The sequence below is a fragment of the Lissotriton helveticus genome, chromosome 11 (assembly GCF_964261635.1).
Source record: "Lissotriton helveticus chromosome 11, aLisHel1.1, whole genome shotgun sequence".
NCBI lineage: Eukaryota > Metazoa > Chordata > Amphibia > Caudata > Salamandridae > Lissotriton > Lissotriton helveticus.
In genome coordinates this window covers 1,028,065,738-1,028,084,811 of record NC_136072.1, presented here as the reverse complement: position 1 = coordinate 1,028,084,811, position 19,074 = coordinate 1,028,065,738, and the positions used below count along the sequence as shown (strand labels likewise).

At 48.1% G+C, this 19,074-nt stretch overlaps 1 protein-coding gene across 2 annotated transcripts in view; it reads left to right on the top strand.

Annotated features, from left to right (window-relative positions):
* The window catches only part of TRAFD1 (TRAF-type zinc finger domain containing 1), a 239,071-nt gene that overhangs the window by 104,600 nt on the left and 115,397 nt on the right, over positions 1–19,074 (top strand). For both annotated transcript variants that reach the window (XM_078667427.1, XM_078667426.1), the window contains exon 7: positions 6,119–6,189. In XM_078667427.1, coding sequence (XP_078523553.1) covers positions 6,119–6,189 — 71 coding nt within the window. The remainder of the gene's footprint in view (positions 1–6,118; positions 6,190–19,074) is intronic.

Below are 19,074 nucleotides of genomic sequence, written 5' to 3'. Positions count from 1 at the left end.
ACATGTTTGGAATACCAGACAAAATGGATGTATATATATATATATATATATATATATATATATATATATATATATATATATATATATATATATATATATATATATATATATATATATATATATATACACATGTGCAATTAGGCTTGTTTCTCGCACAATTTGTTTTCTTTAGGACGGTACGTTTTCTTCCTCTGTGATGGTGTTGCGAGGTGTCTCAGCTCCGCCTGCCTTTTCGATTTCGAGCACGCAAACAATTGAAAACAGGCCTGTAAATCCTGTTAACTCGGTTTTTTATTAGCTAGTTTCCCCCTGTGAGTGCTGACTTTGTGTAATTACTGGATGGGATGGAGTTTTCTGACATTTTGCTCCCGGTGTTGCTAACGTTACAGCTTTTAATGAAGGCCTCAAAAGTCAGACACGTTTGTGCGACAAATCTAAACGCAGAAAATGATTTTCAGGGCTGTCCGTGCCAAATTTAACCGCAACAAAGTTGTTATGAATTTCATAATTCCAAGGTTTAGGATTCAGGCTTCTTAGGTATGTCTTCAAATGAAAACCCTTCTTTGGCGATACTACAAATAGGTACTTGTTTCTTTTGCTTTCAGGAGCGCATGTGTTTTCTTGACCCCTCTCCCTCTCCCCCAGGTACTCCTTTGTGGGAAGTGTGAAATGAATTTACTGTTACAGTTCCCATTGGGTTCCTCCATGTCTAGTGGTGAGCATTGCGTAATGCTCTTGGTGTATGCCACAATAGCTACCCCTGTCCCTTTTCAGTGCGAGAGTTCACGGGCACCTGGAGGAGCAATGAGAAGAGCTTCTGCGCCATGGACATGAGGCGCACCCCGGTGCGACAAGGTCTCTCTTCCCTGCTTTTCACTGCATGTTCAGACACGGTGCACGTTTGTCCCTCCGCTCTTTTCAGCGTTTTCACATTGGTAATGCCCAGTTTATAAATAAAATCACTATTTGCATTTACCAAATGCCAAAATCCATTACACAGGAGGAGCTTATTTTGCTACTTCATTGGAAGGAGTTCTAAATGAGAGAAAAATATATATATATTCTACTTCCTTAGCTCATAGTGACGGTGGCCACAGTATGTCAGCAGCAGAAACATGCATTTTTATTTTTTGTGTGATATAAAATAGAAGCATAATTTGTTTTTGAAAAAGCCCAAATGCAATTGGCTTTTATGGTAAAATGAATCATCGTAAGATTATAAAATACCGCAAATATGGTTACATAAAAACTACTCTAGCTCCGCTTCCCTATTTCAAAAAACTACATGGGACTACAAGTATAGAGTGAGTAAAATAATGTTGTTTGTGTTCTGAATTAATGCTGCAATGTATAACTTCCATATTGCATTACGTGTATTTTTTGTTTTTAGCTTCTTTTGAATAAACTTTTTTTTTACAGATAATGTGGTTTTCCACACGCGTTTCACCTGCAAATACTGTTAGCCAAAAAAAAAACAGTCTGTTTAACAAAGTACCAGTCAGCCTTTTCGGGACTGCCCACTTCTTTCTAATGTAAATGTTGTCCCTGAAGTGTAACAGAATGTTCCAGAACATTGGCATCAATGATGCTAAATGGAGGTGAAGACAAAAATGCATATTAAAGGATCTTAGGTAAAATATGTGGAAAGAACCCTAGATCCAAAAGGTTTGATAGTTTAAAAAGCAAGCCAAAAGAAGTGAATTAAGGTCACATTCCATTCCTCTAGTCATTTTCCATGTTGCTAGGAATGATGATATGACTACTTCACAACGACACCTTACTCCTATTTAATCTTCCCCAAAGAAACTGGAGCAAATGCAGGGAATGATTTCCCCTAGGAGAGCAAGACTAATATCAGTAACCAACAATAATCAATAACCACTGGATTAACCACTGGGAATGGGTTCCAGAGAAGTGTAGTACTTCTCGTAAAGTGGTTCAATGCATTGTCAGGGTTAGTAAGCCAGTCAGTCAGTCAATACCACTTTATTTCAGCAGATTACAGCCATAAAAGTACAAAATACAATATAAAATTGATATATCAACTTCATCATAAAAATGACCCTTAAGTAATTACAAGGTTAAAAAAAAAAAAAAAATGCGCAAACATGGAGAAATACTGAAAAGTTTTGAGATTTCATTTATCAAGTACTTTCTCCACTCCAAACAATGGAACAGCAGCAAACACCCAGGTAAAGATGGTGCATAAAGACATAGGTTAACGTTGCACTTTCGGGCATCCTTGGCAAGATTTTAATCGACAATTTCTTTTAAAATGACCTATGTTAAAAAAAAAAATAGATTACGCTAAGAGACCTAGGAAGAATCGAAAAGTACGAGGGACATTGTGAATCTGAATGAGTGGACTTGTCAAGGTTAAAAAGCATCAAAGTTCTCCTAGAACATGCTGTCTACGTTTGCACCACATTGCAAATAAGAACTTGGCGATTGTGACAACAAAAACTGGGCAGGTATCATAATTAAATATCCTATAAACCACAATATAGCTTCTTATGCCCAGATTTCTGCAAAGTTGGAGGATCCATTTGGCCATAGCCATCCTGTATGCGAGGCAAAAAAGATCACATGGATCTTAGTTTCTTCTGTGGTTTTGCAACCGGGACACTACTTTTTTTCCTCCGCCCACCTATTTGTGAACACATAGAGCAGAAGCGTCCCGTGCCTAAATTAAAAAAAACAATTTCTTGGCTGCTAGGGGCTGGATGAAGTCGAGGCCATGTTCAAAACTATAGCACTGTTTGACATCCAGGAACCTAGATGTTAGACAGGAGGAGTCTAAAGACTGGATTAGGCTTGCCATTCTATGTTCACTCCAGGCCAGAGTTAGGGATTGTTTGGAAGTAGCTAGACAAGCCAGTTCAGGTTCCAGCCATAGATCATTTCTCCCTAAGTTACGAAGTGAGTCCCGGATAAAGTTCTTCCTCGCCCCCCTGATTGACATTACTGATTTCAACTCTTCTTTAAACTCTTCTTTAAAGTTTTCCAGCTCTGGTGTGCTCCAGAGCCGTCGCCAGTACTGGAGTGGGCGAATAGCAATCAAATCTGCTATCGGTACAACTCCCAGGTCAAGCCTTAATGGGGATAGTGGGGTGCTTTGTGGGAGACCCAAACGTTGCCTTAGGAAGTTGTTTTCCGTCACTGTCCAGGATCTACTAGAACAGTGACCCTAGAGTTCCTCTCCATACACTGTGGCCCCCCTTGCTTGGACCTTCTAAATTTCTACAGGAGGGACAATGACTTTTACAGCGCAACTTCTATGGACTTTTAAAATGCCCCCACTATCTTGGGTAAGTTTTAGATTTACATTAGTGGTCTGTGGCCCCCATTCCATTTTGTCATTTGTAGTGAGCCCCAGGCAGTCAAATACTGGGACCCTCTAGGGGCTTCGAATCCAAGTTAGGGTGGGGACAATTAGTGGAGTCAGCGTGAAAGACCATGTATTTTGTTTTATTTATGTTGACCTCCAAATTTCTTTTCTTGCAAAACAAGCTAAATGCTGCACGGACGCGCTGCATCCCCATGGGTGTTTTAGAGAGGAGCAGCGTGTCATCCGCAAACAGTGCAGGGTTTTTGCCGTTAGCTAGTTTTGGGGAATCTATGTCCCTTATAGCTAGCAAATCCTCGATTTAAACCATTGAGAAAGAGGGAGAAGAGTGTAGGTGCGAGTACACAGCCTTGTCTCACCCCCTTCTCAACCGGAAAGGGCGCTGTAAGTTTACTGCCTTTTCCATATCTTACCCTGGCAAAGGTGCCAGCGTGGAGTAGTTTAAGCTGTTTGCAAAGGTAAATTGGTACTCCCATCTCGAGCAATAGGGTCCATAGCTGAGCACGATCTACCATATCGAACGCGGATTTGAGGTCCACGAACGTAAGGTAGAGGGAACCACCTTCCAATGTTATGGTTTTCCAATGGATCAGCTGGAGTCTAAACAGCTGATCGATTGTTGAAATATTTTACCTAAAACCTGCCTGTAACGGGGTTAAGATATTGTGATCATCCATCCAAGTCTGCAGTCTTCCCAGTAGAACACGGGCAAAAATCTTTTGGGTTACGTCTATTAGGCTAATAGGCCTATGATTACCCGGTTCCAGTAGAGAACCCTTTTTGAAGATGGGTATTATCTCCACCCCCGCCCAAGTTGGGGGATGATTCATACCACTCAGAACAGCGTCAAAGAGGGACTGCAGATACGGGGTCCAGATGGTCGGTTCAGATCTAAACAAGTCTCCTGGGACCCGGTCCAAGCCTGGAGCCTTGTTCGACATGACTTTGGCCAAAGCTGCAGATACGTCCGCCAGCGTACAGGGTAGTATATAGTCAGAGGTAAGCTCCATTATGTCTATAACTGGAGAGTCCGTCTCTAAATTTCCAGATCGATTCTTCGAATATAAAAGTTTAAAATGGGAACGCCAGACCTCTTCCCCGCGGTTCGGTTCAATGGCAAACCTACACTCGGATTTACCTGTTTTCACCAGGTTCCAGAACCCTCTTGGATCTTTATCAATTAGGGCGGTCTTTATCGCCTGCCACCTATCAATTTCCCAATCATGCTTTGCAGCTAAAATAGTATTTTTAAAATGTGCCCTTCCTGCCTTGATGCTCGTATTGCACCCCCTGCAAAGGTTTGCCAAAAGGGAGCTTTTTACGTCTTTACAAGTCCTATTATACCAAGAGTTATTGGATCTAGTCGATTTCCTTTTAGGGATTGACTCATTAAAAAAGAACCCTGCCAGATTGCCTACCAAATCCAAATGATTATTCCCCAACTCCTCACGATAATCACTAACATCTGCACTTTCAATAATACAGCATGCCCTTTCGAGGAAGGGAATAATACATTCATACAGGGATGCCATATTCTCCAGGGTTTGTGTGAAGGTTGCCCAACGTATCCTTCTACCCCCATCTGTTAACAACAAATCAGGGGGAGGTAAACCGTTGTCCACATGAACTGATTCCTGATGAGGCCAGTCCAAAGATATGACCAAAGGGTTATGGTCACTTTCTATGCGAGTGAGGACCTGAAAATCTAAGACCCTATGCTAAAAATCCACATTTACCAGGGCCATAATCTATAGTTAAATTCTGACCCATCCTCCCAAATGTAAATTTACCGGGATTGTCGCCAAATAAGCGGCCATTACAAGCCCTTAGAGAATGATTAAGGGTGAGAGAGTTAGTAAGCAGTATATACAGCCAATTACAATATTTCCCTATGTACAACATTTTATAGCACATAGAAAATGCAAAAATGCAGTTTATGAGAATATTTTAAAGCATGTTTTAAATACATGACCGTCACAATTACAGATTTATAGCTTCACACACTGAAATGTCTGTGGACTCTTCTCAACCCAAACCCACCCCAACATCAGTCCAGCACTGAGCTGAAGTACTCCAACATATAGTAACGAACACATATGTAGACATAACACACACATACATGCATACATTGTGACACAAAAATCTAGATGTATATTATGAGACAAGTACATACTGAACCACTCTATTAATAATGCATTGCAAACAAACCGTGGCTAAGCCAAATCTCTCGCCTTTTTAAAAGCGAGACATATTGTCTTTGCCAGTGCTTGTTGTTCCACCCACCACAGTACAGAATGGAAGCACAGGATGAGCCCACATCATCCATTGGCTTCTCTCTTGCAAGTGACTGCTTTATAAGTGAATATATTTGTTCTTTAACATAGCTTGTAGGGCTAAATCTATGCAGTGACAATCTCTTTAACTAGGCTTTGTGACTCTGGTCTCAAGTTTTTTGTATTTTTTTTTTTTTTTGTAAACTGATTAGAATGGAATATTTGAGGCATCCAGAATAGTTTTATTGAGTTCGTTAAGAGCCACTATGGTAATAAAAGGAATTTGACCTGTAGTAACAACTTATGAATCTTTGGTTTAGTACACTTGTTCCAAATAACATATTAAGCCACTTTTAATTTCAATAGAATGGCATAAATACATTTAATTTATATTTGTATCAGTAACACATAATGGCGCCTAATGTGTGACGTGAGATGTATATATGCATGAATTTTGATTAAAAAGCTAACACTGCCCATATGCCTCATATCTTTACAGCCAATGATTTTCTGCTGCCTTGTGAATTCTGTGAAGAACTCATTCCAGAGGAGGATCTCATTTTGCATCAGGTATATTTAAGTTTTATGTAAACTGTATTTTAGCCTTTTCCCCTCAAGCCATGAAGTACGAGGCACAGGTCTCAATATTGCATGTGAATTTGAAAAGCCCACTTCAAGGCAGTTTGCTTCCCTCAGTCCTAATCTTGGCAGATGTCTCAAGATTGTAGAGTTTGTATGTTCTTCTTTGAGTCATTCATGTCTTTATGGGTCCAATGCACGAAATGGCTTCTGCACCTAGTTGGTACTTTGGTGAATTTGCACTGGCATATTGTTTTTATGTTCACTTTACAGTTTGAGAAGTAGCGGAATTTTATTAATACAAACTGCATATATAGCTGCGACTTGCCATTTTACTCTTCATTATGTGGTGCTTGTTATTTTTACTACATTTGTTAACAATGTCATTATTTTTTTTCAACTTAAAATCATTATAAAATGTTAGCTTTCCCAGCCTACAATCTTTTTAATGAAGACCCGCTGTGGAGTGATTTCCACAGTGAACTGTGTGGTAAGAAATTAGGATAATCAGTGTTCCTTACTTGCCCATGAACATTCACACAGGGCATATCGCAGTACACCAGCCTTACTTAATGTAACTTTGTTGCACCATTTATTCTGAAATGCAGACGTTGGAAAATAAATCATCCGAAGGCACAGCAACCCTCTTTCCTTGAGATCCACAATCAAAGCAAGAATTACTGGATAACCAGAGGCCTCAAAGGTAGTAGGCAAGCGTATGCACGGTGCCACAGTGAATGAGTAACAGACCTGAAGTAAACTCCAAGACAAAGGACTTCGCTGAGGCTGCCAGCTGTAAATCTTTACCTTTTTGGAAAGTTGATACAAATATGCTCTGGTCTGCAGCAGGCTAAAGCATGTAGTTGGCAGATTCATGCAATAGTGATTTCACAAACTGAATGCAAAGCATGAAGTGATGAATTTGTCTGAGAAATCATAGAGAAAATGTACTTACTGGAGAACCTTTTTGTGTAATCGGAGGACAAACCCCAGGAGCAGCCTAGGTTTGAGATTTTCAAAATTTGAATCTGAAGAATAGGCATGCAATCACCAGTTGCCAGCCAAACTGTACCTGCTCAGTTGACCCCAAAATGAGAGGTGCCACTGAGAACTGGGATGTAACAACCTTCACCAAAGAAGATGGGTGAAACTTTGTAAACGAAAAGTCAGGAAGAGAAAGCCAGGAATCTTGGCAGCTTACTGTAAAGACTAATTAGAAGAAGCAACTGACAGCCAAATTCAAGATGAAGCCACACCTGGACACAGGATTGCTATATTTAAATGTGTAGTGGAGATACCTAGGCATCTCTTCAAATTGAAATGACGAAGTAGCGTTAGGTTTCATTTTTCATTGAAGAACTCTGAACCGATGAGCAATTGAAAATATCTGTTGTCTTAGTGTGCATAAAACAACCATTGGCAGTCAAAGTAAGCAAGTCCACCAGGCTTTTATTTAACTGAATAAGTAAAGATGGGAGAAAGCATTAGTAATCTTCTAGTCCATGCTAGTTATACTAACTAGTACTGCCCAAACATTGATTTTGTACCTTATGCCTGTCTGGTCTCTTTTCTGAAGTGCCATCATTAAGATTTCTACGGGCTGCTTGCCTTATTACAATCATTCGTGCACAGGGTTGTTCCCTTCAGAACCCCCATGTTGTCACTTCCATATTTTTTTCTGGGTCCAGTTACTCTACCATACCATATTTTGTAAGTGTGTACATCCAGACCTAGTATGTTGGGGTCTTGTTGCACAGAGGGTCCCGTGCTCCTAAAAGGTTCTCCATCACTCCAGTCCCCCCCCCCCCCGCACTCCCACACCACCCACTGCAGCTATTGCTGTCAATAACACTTCTCTGAGAACCACTGGGTTGGGCTTCACTGTTCCACTACAGAAGCCTGCTGGGAAGTTAAGAGAGTAGTGCAGAGATTATAACAGTTTTACTTCTAGAATTCTCTAACCTAGATAAAGGCATTATGAAACTTGCTTGTTAATGTGTGCATCAGCATCCTTCTCAAATCACCACTCTGGGAGACTATTGAAAACAAAAATATAGAACTGACTGAGATGAAAAAAATGCACTGCTGTTCCAAGGTAATACCTTTTGGTTTATTAGGAAACTGCACATTAAGCAATTCCTTTAGGGCCACTGTTGTCTGTGGTCTGCAAGAGGAGAGAGAGGTGAAAGGACATTAAAAGGTGACCAGTTAATTGGGAACTTGAGGGAAGTTTAGGCAGGAGAGAAGATATTGGGTGATATTTTGCAGAAGTGGAGGCGAGTGACAGAAGACTTCCTGGTGAAGACTGAGCGGCAAGAGAGCAATGGAAACTGAACAGGACAGTAAGATTGGGAAACATTGGTAGGGAGAAACCAGAGATTGTGGACTGAAGAAAACTAGGCATAGTGAGGCATGTCAGGAAACTGAGCTGAAAAGAGGCATTAGAGAATATTGCTTTTTTGTGGGGATAGTACTTGGTGGACAGAGTGGATACCTAGCTAGAGGGAAGTCATGGGACGATGTTCAGTAGAACTGTATACTGCACAGAAAGAGCAATAGGTTGAAGACTAGTTGGGGTGGCTTAGGAAAGGTGACTGCTGAAGAATCTTTGTGGAAGACTGCTGAAGGGTGACATGTAGAAACTACTAATAGGGAGGTATTGGGTGAATTGACGTGAAGGGAAAATGGGAGGATATTGGGTAGAAATGTATACTGGGTAAAAGAAGCATTGAAAGAGCCGCTGACTGCACTGACTTTCATCATCACAAAATGACATCCTCCTTGCCTTAAGCAATGATGTCAAGTCAGATTGATCTTTCGAAGTCCTGTGCTACAGACCACAAGAGGATTGCAGTTTGTCATCTTCAGGCAATTGATGCAGTCAATAGTCAATCAATCAATCACTTTATTTCACCAGTACAAAAGAATGGCATAAAAAGTATTCTAAATGCAATCATTAGATTTTTTAAATATAAAACCATATACAATTTCATATGAACTTCTTCAAATTAATATAATTAAATGCAGAAAGTTAGAAAACTATAATTTCATAAAAGGAATCATCATATATAAGCATACAAACGTTTCTTTCTTGTATTAAAAGCACATCATAAAAACGAGGTTATGCTGTAGCAAGTTAAAGGATCAGGTAATGAAATGGTAAAGAGCAGGAAGACATTGCCTGAAATTGAGGGTGCGCATTAGTGGTAAAATTAGTTTTTTCCTTTCCTCCCTATAAAACCTGCAAAAAAATAAGTAGAGTTCCCCTTGAGCAGAACTTCCATCGCAGGTGCATGCTGAGAGCGCATTAAGTAAACATTAGGAGGAAAACCCAGCATGAAAGGAATATATTTTAACGGGAACCTCAACAAAAGATACATATGGGCCCGATTCTGATGCGGTTTGGAAAGCTTTCCAACCAAATGGGGTTGGGAATAGTTTCCGATCGGGAGAGTCCAACCGACTGACTACAATGCATCCTGATGTGATTTGGTTGGACTCCCAGTGACTTCAATGGGAGCCTTTGTTCCGACCAAATGCATAGGCTCCCATTGAAGAAAGAGGTGGCTGGGGGAAATCGGGCACCCAGTGGCGGACTCCCTCTGGTGCCTGCCACACTGTGCATGGCTCTTTGCCGAAGACCCATGGATACCCCCATGGGCCCATATGGGAAGGCTCCAGGTGCAGGGGGGCCCACTGCAGGCACCCAAAGCCTGATTCTGACTGCCGATTCAAGTCAGACAGCTCTATTCGGAAAGGCTGTCTAAATCCAGCATTGTACTCGGTCGCTTGGAAACGCGGCCAGTAGAGAAGTACAATTCTGCTCCGTACAGCTTGGTTGTTCCAAATGCCGTTGGATTTGGATTGGGATATTTCTGACGCATAATTTGCATCATACTCGGTCAGTTGGAAACCTTCCGAGTCAGTTGGAAAGACACATTCCCGATCAGATTTGGATGCACAAATGCTGTAAGGAGGCCTTCCTAACTGCATCAGAATCAGGTCCTATGTTGGGGCCATGTAACAAAGGATAGATAATTGATGTCAATATTATTTAATGTGGGTGTTAAATTGTATTGTATAACACTAGTCTTACTACAGTTAAGGTCTCATCTACCTCTCATACATTTTCAATTTAATACATCTTTCAGTTCAACTTTAGACCCAGTGGTACATGTAGCTGGTCTATCAAATAAGTTCCCCATACCAATGAAATATAAACTATTCTTTACATATTGAAGCCATTTTATCTTGGTTACTCTATCTAAGTTCAAGCAATCCTGCACAATTTCTTGAGTTAGCTTTAATGTTTCTCTTTTCAAAATAGAGTGCCATGAAAGTATCATGGCAGAACTTATCCTATCCGAAATACACGGTACCTTCCTATTGTAATTGACAAATACAGGAGGAGCAGGATTGGGGAACACCTACTAGCCTCCTTAAAAAACTATCCTCGAATCCTTGTAAAATGGATGTATTGGATATTCCCCACACAGCTGCCCCATAAGAAACCACAGAGATCGATTTAGCCTCGTAGATATTTTTTACTGTTTCAATAGGTTTAGAGCCAAGTTTTTTTTATAGAACAGCGCTCCTATATCTCTTTCCATAAGAAGGTTTCTGTTCACCACCATATTTAGCCATGTGTTTTTTATTCAAAAAGTATTCCCAGATAAGAAAAGGAATCCACCACCTACAGTTTTACCCATTCAAGGGTCAATCTAGGGTTAAGCAAAAGCATATCTGAAAATAAAAAGACCAGAAACGTTTATCTGCGAATGAGAATGCCTTTAATTGACTTGTTCATGTGTACTTAATTGCCTATGTCTATATATTGCCTCTCATCCAATCAATTTACTATCCAAAAGGGATATGGGTCTATAATTCTTAGGATTTGTCATATCCCCCTATTCCTATATTGGGATGATTACAGTCTTCTTCCAAGAAAGGGGAACTCCTGTTTGAGTTAGAACGTTTAAAACCTTGATAAGTAGTGGGGCCCATAGATCCTGGTTCAATAAAAAGAAATCAAAAGGTACCCCATTGGGTTCAGAAGCCTTCATTGTACTACACTAGTTCAGGGCAAGTCTTATTTCATTATTAAACACAGTTCTACTAGAGAACAAGGGTCCAAGGGACAATATTTACCAACAAACTCAGCAGATTCAATCCCCAAGTCTCAGCTTAGTACAAAAACAAGTGGAATCTGGTAGTCATCTCAAAAAAACTAGAACCATGAAAAAGGTAAAAGGAAATGCAACTACCGGAACATACAATTCACTATGAAGGATGTCTCAACCAAGACAATACAGTTAAGTCCGCCTTATTCTATTTTTTTTTGCAAAAACGGTTTTTATTGGCAAGCAGGTGGAGAGATACAATACAGAATAAAGCAAGTCAGGCATCGGTTAACGATGCGATAAAGCGGCACAACTCCAACACTACACCGTTTATAATGAACAGTCCCCAACTGACCCCCCCCCCTCCTACAATTCCCCCCCCCCCGTAGCCAGTGTGTCATGCTCTTCTCTTCCAGTCGATGATGTGTTATCAGCACTCGTCCTGAGTAAGGACCACAATGGAGGTTAAGAGGCCCCCCTCAACGGAGAGTCCCGACCCCCAGATCAGCCAGCGGTAAGTGTAAGTAGTGTGTGCACCTTGGGGAGTGTGAAGAATCCCAAGTTCGGTGCCCTCACCCCAGGGTCCCCCCCTCATCCTCGCTCTGGTCGTCATCCGGCAATTGAAGCGCTACCACCAAGGCCTCCCACGCCCTGGCCACCTCCAGCGCTTTGTCATTGTCAAGACTCCTAGCCTGTCGCAGCCGCAATGTACTCTCTGCTTTCGCCCAGCGCTCTAGTGTGGTCTTCCAGCGCAGGTAGCTGGGGCCTTGAATTGACTTCCAATGCATGGAGATCTCCCGCTTAGCCAGTATTAAACCCAGGTCGCAAAATTTGCTGGTAACTCGGTTGCGAGGGGTGTGAGGGAACCACAACAGAAGGCATGTGCCCATGTCAATATCGATCTGCCGGTCCGTGACAGCATTCAGGCAAGACACTACCGCCTCCCAATAACCCGCTAGCTTGGTGCAGGTCCAGAACATGTGGGCGAAGTCCGCATCCGCGGTTCCGCACCTGGGGCATAGCGAGGAAACCCCCTCGAAATACTGCGAGAGCTTCATCGGTGTTAGGTACGCTCGGTGTAGAGTGAAAAACTGGACCATTTGGAACCTGGCGTTCCTTGTGCCCTTCCACGCTCTGCGCAGTAGCTGTGGCCACACCCACCGTGTCAGGAATAGGACGCCCGATGTCCCCTTCCCATTTGGCTTGTAGCCCGTCTAAGGGCCGCAAGGCCGTAGATGTCAGCCGTCGGTAAAGGCACGTGACGGCCTTCTAAGTGCCAGCGGCCGTCACCACATACTGGCAGCACTCCGAAGTCGGGGGTTCAGTGAGCCCACTCCTCCAATATCGGCGAACACCTGCTACCAATGCAGCATGCAGCAGGTACCCACCCCTCGGCAGACCGTAGGAGTCCTGCAGCTCCTGAAACGGGAGCAGCGAGCCGTCCCTGTAGAGGTCGCCGACCATATGCAGGCCAAGTTCCTCCCAGACTGCTAGGGCGGACCAGTCGCCACCATGAGGGAAGGCAGTGCACATCCCGAGCGGGATGTCTGGGGCGTAAGGGCGAACAGCACCAGAGCGCTTGTGCGCCCGAAGCCAGCAGCTACGGATCGTCCGTTCCTCCAAAGTGAGCAAAGCTAGGTCCAGTTTCTGTCCCAGAACTATAAAAGAGATGATATGCCTCGGGAACAATTTTCCTGGCGCGTCCTCCGGGCCACGGAACTCCAAAGCCACTGCCTGGGTCAGCCACTGCAACTGCACTGCTAGATAGTACCACTCGAAGTCCGGGGCGGCAAGGCCTCCGTCCGCCCTGGGGCGCATCAGCGTGGTCAGCGCAACCCGTCTCCTGCCCGAGCTCCAGATGAATCCCGTCATCAGGGAACGGAGTCCGCTGAAAACCGATACGGGTATCCAGATCGGCAGAGTGCGGAACAGATACAGCAATCGGGGAAGCGCTACCATCTTCAGCAGCGCGACTCGACCTGCGACCGAGAGCGGCAGCGTCTGCCAGAAGCCCATGCAACCCCGTAGGTTCCGAATTGCCCTGTTGATGTTGCCGTCGAGGAGGGCCGCAGCCGAGTGATAGATGTGCGTGCCCAAATAGGGGAGACAATGGTGCTCCCACTGCAAGGCACCCTCTAGCTGGGTGTCATCGGCCCTCGGAGTCAACGGGAAGAGGCAAGATTTCCCCCCAGTTAACTCGCAGCCCCGAGAGGCGACCAAAGTCCGACAGGAGCTGTTCGGCCCCGCGAAGTGAATCGCCCGCGTCTGCCAAGAACAACAGGCAATCGTCCGCATAGAGAGAGATGTAATGGGCGTCGCCTCTCAGCGGGAGCCCTGCATACGCCCGTCCCAGCCGGGCATGCGCCGCCAGCGGTTCTATGGCCAGTGCAAATAACAGGGGTGACAGAGAGCACCCCTGTCGAGTTCCTCTACCCACCACATACGAGGCAGAAATGGTGGACCCCGTTTTGACCCGGGCCGTGGCCGCAGCATAGAGCAAGGCAGTCCACTTCACAAAGCGTTCACCCAGCCCAAATGTCTCCAGGACCCGGAGCAGGTACGGCCATTCGACACTGTCGAACGCCTTCTCGATGTCAATTGAGAGGATTGCGGCATTCGGAAAGCTGGCGGCCTCACCCCCCATGATCCTGAGCAGCCGGCGCACACAGGTGGCAGTGGTGCGCTGAGGAATAAAGCCCGCTTGGTCGCTATGCACCAGGGAGCGCATGTGGGTCAATAGCCGCGTCGCGAGAACCCGGCTGAGGATCTTATAATCCGTGGTGAGCATGGAGAGCGGGCGGTACGCCGAGCGGCAGCTCGCATCACCCCCTCTCTTCAGTAAGGGTATCACCAAGGCCTCGCGAGTGGACGCCGGCAAGCGCCCCAAGTCCCAGGCCTCTTGGTAAACCGCCCGCAGTCGTGGAACCAGCACATCCGCGTAGGCCGCATAAAATTCTATCGGGAGTCCATCCGTGCCCGGAGTCTTTCGGCGAGCCATGTGTTTGATGGCCACCCTGATCTCACCCTCGGAGATGTCTCCGCCCAGCTGTTTCACATGCTCCGGGTCGAGCTTGGGTAGCTGCGCCGACACCAGGAACTCCTCCAGCCCTGCCGGTAGGCCCGGCATCCTGCTCACGTAAAGGTGTTCATAATACCGAAGGAATTGGTCGTTAATGTCTAGTTGCGTGTAGACCATGCGCCCCTCCGGGGTGGCGAGCGCCACTATAGGGGAGCCACGGGCCCCAGGACTGGCCAACCACGCCAGCAACGAACCCACTTTGTCCCGCTCAGCATGAGCCCGGACCAGGAACTCCTTATAATCAAAGCAGCGCAGCTTTTCCAATGCCGTCGCCACCCCCTCTCGCGCCTCCGAAACCGCGCCACAAGCCTCGGGGTCCGTGTGGTTGCGCCGTTCCTCCGCGCGCAATCGGTCCTCACTGCGCTCCACATCCTGCAGCAGGGTCTTGCGGACACCTGCGGTGGCCGAGATGCAAACGCCCCTAACCACCGCCTTAAATGCGTCCCATTCCACAGCTCTGCTGGAGGCTGTGTCCACATTGGTGTCAAAATACCCCTCCACCCCACTACGCACACTTGCCTTAAACACCGGGTCTTCCAGCGTCAGTGGGTTCAACCGCCACGTTGGAATAGCTTGGCGTCGTCGCATCCACTGTACCGACACTAGGCAAGGGTTGTGGTCAGACACCGTTTTAGTCAAATACTCACTATGGCGGATCAGGCTCTGGATGTCCAGTGAGCACAGAATGCTGTCTAAGCGAACATGCAGATCGTGCGGGGGGGAGTAAAAGGAGTAATCCCTTTCCGACGGGTGGTGGGTCCGCCATGCATCGAGTAGGCCCCAGCTACCCTGCCAATCTCTTCTACCTTGCGCTAACTTGTGAGCCGCTGCCTGCGCCAGTGGCGGGTGAGAGCGATCCAGTCCCACGTCCAACACAGAGTTAAAATCCCCCCCAAGCAGGACCGTGCCAGCCAGGACAGTCGCCAGCTTCCCAGACAGTCGCGCAAAGAAGGCAAGCTGATCCACGTTCGGGGCGTAGACACTGCAGAGTGTCACGTCCCTCCCATCTAGGCGGCCCTGTACAGCAACAAACCTTCCCTCAGGATCAATTATCGTCACTAAAGGCTGAAAGGGAACCCCCGCCCGAACCCATATCAAAGCCCCCCGAGCAAACGCCGAGTAAGTGGTACAAAACACATGCCCCCGCCACCTGCGCTGCAGGGCCCGCCCCTCAGTTCGATCAATGTGAGTTTCCTGCAGGAAGGCGATCTGCACCCCCCTGCGGACAAGATGTGCATGGACCCTGTGGCGTTTCAACATGTAATTCAGACCCCTCACATTCCAGGTCACACACTTCAGGTCAAGGAGGGTCCCCATACCTCAGAACAAGCACAACCCCAACGAAGGCAACTTCCGCACGCACACTGGCTACTCCCCATGAAATGAACCCCGACACATCCCAACAGCCCCATGTCCCACCCCTCCCCAGAATAGGTCCCCAACAGTAGAAACCCATCCAAATAGGTAGCACCCAACAGCAACAATCCCTGGTAACTACCAGAGTCCCACAATAGGTGCGGGAAAAAATGAGGGGGCGGCCTGTTGCCTCTCTCGCCAGACCGCCAGCAGCTCACTCCCCCGAGTTCGTGAGGCCTCCCCTACGCGCCCCATGCCCCCCCGCATCCCCTCCACAAGTAAAGCTATCAGCACAACAGGAGGTGGCCGCCCAACTCCAGTCCCGGGCCCAGCAGGCCAATGTCGCCATCCCAGTGCACGAACACAGCAGGTCATACGATACCAGTTCAGGAGAACAGCAGCTTCACTCGTCCATCAGACCATCTGCAGTCCCAGGCGTGACATGCGGAGGTGCGGGGTCCCCAGTCACCGAGTCCTCCGAGGTCCCCCCGCCAGTGCCACCTCGAGACCCCGATTCCACAGCCGTCGCGGAGTCCAGCGCCTGGGAGATGTCGGAGACCGCCTGGAGGGCATCCCTGCGCTCCTGCTCAGTCTGTGATACCGTAGGTGTCCGAACCTTCGGCGGACGTTTCTTGCGTCGCCTGCCCCGTTTAGGCCGCGGTGGCGCCTGCCGCTGTTCCCCAGGCGCGTGATGTGCATCCGCACCGGTCCTGTAGAGCTCCAGCCAGTCCCAGACATCATCGGGGTTGTCGTAGAAGGAAGATTTGCCATCAAGCATGATCCGCAGGCGGGCTGGGAACAGGAGAGAGTAGCGGACGCCCTCCTCCCGAAGCGCCTTCTTGACCGCCAAAAAAGTAGATCGCTGCCGCTGGACCTCCCAGGAGTAGTCAGGATATATAGAGACCTGGGCATTGTCCACTTTATAAGGCCCCAAAGCTCGCGCCCTTTGCAGAATGAGGTCTCGATCTCTGTAGTGCAGCAACCGCGCCACCACCGGGCGGGGAGGTCGGCCCTCGGCCGGAGGGCGAGCCGGCACGCGGTGGGCCCGCTCTAGAGTGTAGAACGGCGACAGCCCCTCCGGGACAACCACGTCCCGTAGCCAGACCTCCAGATAGCCCAGCATGTCGGTCCCCTCAATTTTCTCCGGCAGGCCCACCACGCGAATGTTGTTGCGGCGGTTTCGCCCTTCTGCGTCCTCCGCCCTCTGTTCCAGCAGGTGCACCCTCTGCTGCAGCTCCCCCAGCAAGGCGCCAGCCGCTTTCGACGAAGGTTCCAGCGCTTCAATCCGGGTTTCGGTCTCCTTGACCCGATCTGCCAATTTGCCGTGGTCTGCACGTAGTAGGCCCAGGCTCGTGGACACCTGCCCGATATCACGATGCAGGGCCTCCCTGGTATCAGCGATGGCCTTCAGGATCTGCTCCAGCTGACTTTGCGGCAGACCCGCCGCCGGGACAGCGTCCGAAATGGGGCCCCCATCAACCACAGGCCCCCCAGCAGCCTCCGGGGGGGGGCTTCAAGGGGCGTTTCCCCATGAGGGCAGCCGCGTCTCTCCCCCGCAGCAACAGGGTCAACGTCTTACCCCGCGTACAGCTCGCCAGTCCGCAATCCTCGGGGCCTCTTGACATGCGGCACTTCCTCTGGGCTCGCCGGTCCCCAAAACCCAGCCACTCTCCGACGATGCCAGGGACCCCCCCGATATAATGTAGGCCGCCGGCCACCAAGGGCCCCCCCTGCCGCAGCACTCCCTCAAATCCAACTGCGACGTGCAGTTCCGTCAGTCCAAAATGGCGGCAGGGCGGCCGTGCAGGGACCCAAGTGCACGAGGGTCAAGGATCAGCGTGCCCGGGCCCCAAGAGAGGAGCCCCCGGGCGTCCTCAGGTGCCGATCACCAGTTCGTCAGCCGGTGGTGGTAGGGTCCTTCAGTGGAGGATGGCCAGGGGTCGCGCAGGGGCGTCCCCCCCCAGGTCGGCCGCCTCAAGGTCCGGATGCACCTCAGTTCCGGGGCCCTCGGCCCGCAGCACCCCCCTCCTCCGGCTTGCACCGTAACGGTCCGCACCTCAAGCCTGCGCTCCACAGGCGGTGCACAGCGGGGGCCCCAAATCAAGTCGGGAGGGGGCAGCGCCGGTCGCCGTGTCCCTGGCGGGCCACACAGGAAGAAGTCCGACCCCAAGCGCGAGCCTCTCGGCCGGGCAGCAGCAGGGCCCCCCCCCGGGCCGGGCACCTCACCAGGTCCTCTCGTTTGTAGGCTCCCCCGACGGGTCCCCACAGGCACCCCACAAGGAAGCGGGTCGAATCCCGTCGCTGCGGTGAACTCCGCACCCAGGGCTCCAGGCCACTTGGCAGCCAGTGGCCGGCCAGGTATCACCGCAGGTCGGCCGCCGGAGTACGTGAGGCCGGGGATGCGGCTGATCTTCAAGGCCGCAATATGGCCGGCGCGCCCACCAATCCGTCGGTGCGGCGCGGGCTCCACGCAGCCGGGGGCTTGCCTCCGGGCAGGCCCCCAGGAGTACAGGAGGAGACACGGGCAGTCTCAGGGCGCCAGGGCCACCAGGATCAGTTACGGCAGGATTAATGGGGGAAGGCCGCTGTGGAGCTCAGCGCTCACACGTCTTCCTCCATCGGCCACCAAGCCACGCCCCCAAGTCCGCCTTATTCTAACAGAGGAAAGTGGCTTCTGGATTTCCATCAACTGCCCTTTGTGGCCAGTGTCATCATCTGGAATTCCAACTTCCCTGTCACAGCACCTCATTAACACAAGAGGTGATTCTGTGCGGGGTGCAGTCTAGTGTACAAATAACAGGAACCAGAAGATAGTCATATGCCTACCGACCTATGTGCAAGGGCTAACATACAGTGCAGTGCAGAAAATGTGGTGCAAGTTAAAAAAGGAGATGGAAGTACATAGATAACTTTATTCAAATACTACCTCCAAACCAAATTAAAAGCGTGCAGGAACGGTGTTTAACAAATATGCTGTTGTTTTCAACTACGGTCTACTAGTTTCAGCCAATAGGGGCTGCTTGCCCTGGCTTTCTTCAGGACCAAGAAAGATAAGCTACTGCAAATAGTGATCAAAATAATGGTGAGTAAAAAAATACCTTCATACAGGCAGGGTGGACTTCACTCCTGTAAGATATAAAAATACAGAGAAATATGTATGTACATGTAATATAAAAACAGCTTGTTGCATTCCTTCACCTTCTCCACCTTTGTGAACAGGTACACTCACCTGTCCCGTGCGAGGTAAAAACCTCACCTCACCTGGTACTCACTCAGGTGTTAAGAGACCCCGCCCTGAAAACAAATGAGACAAATGTTTCT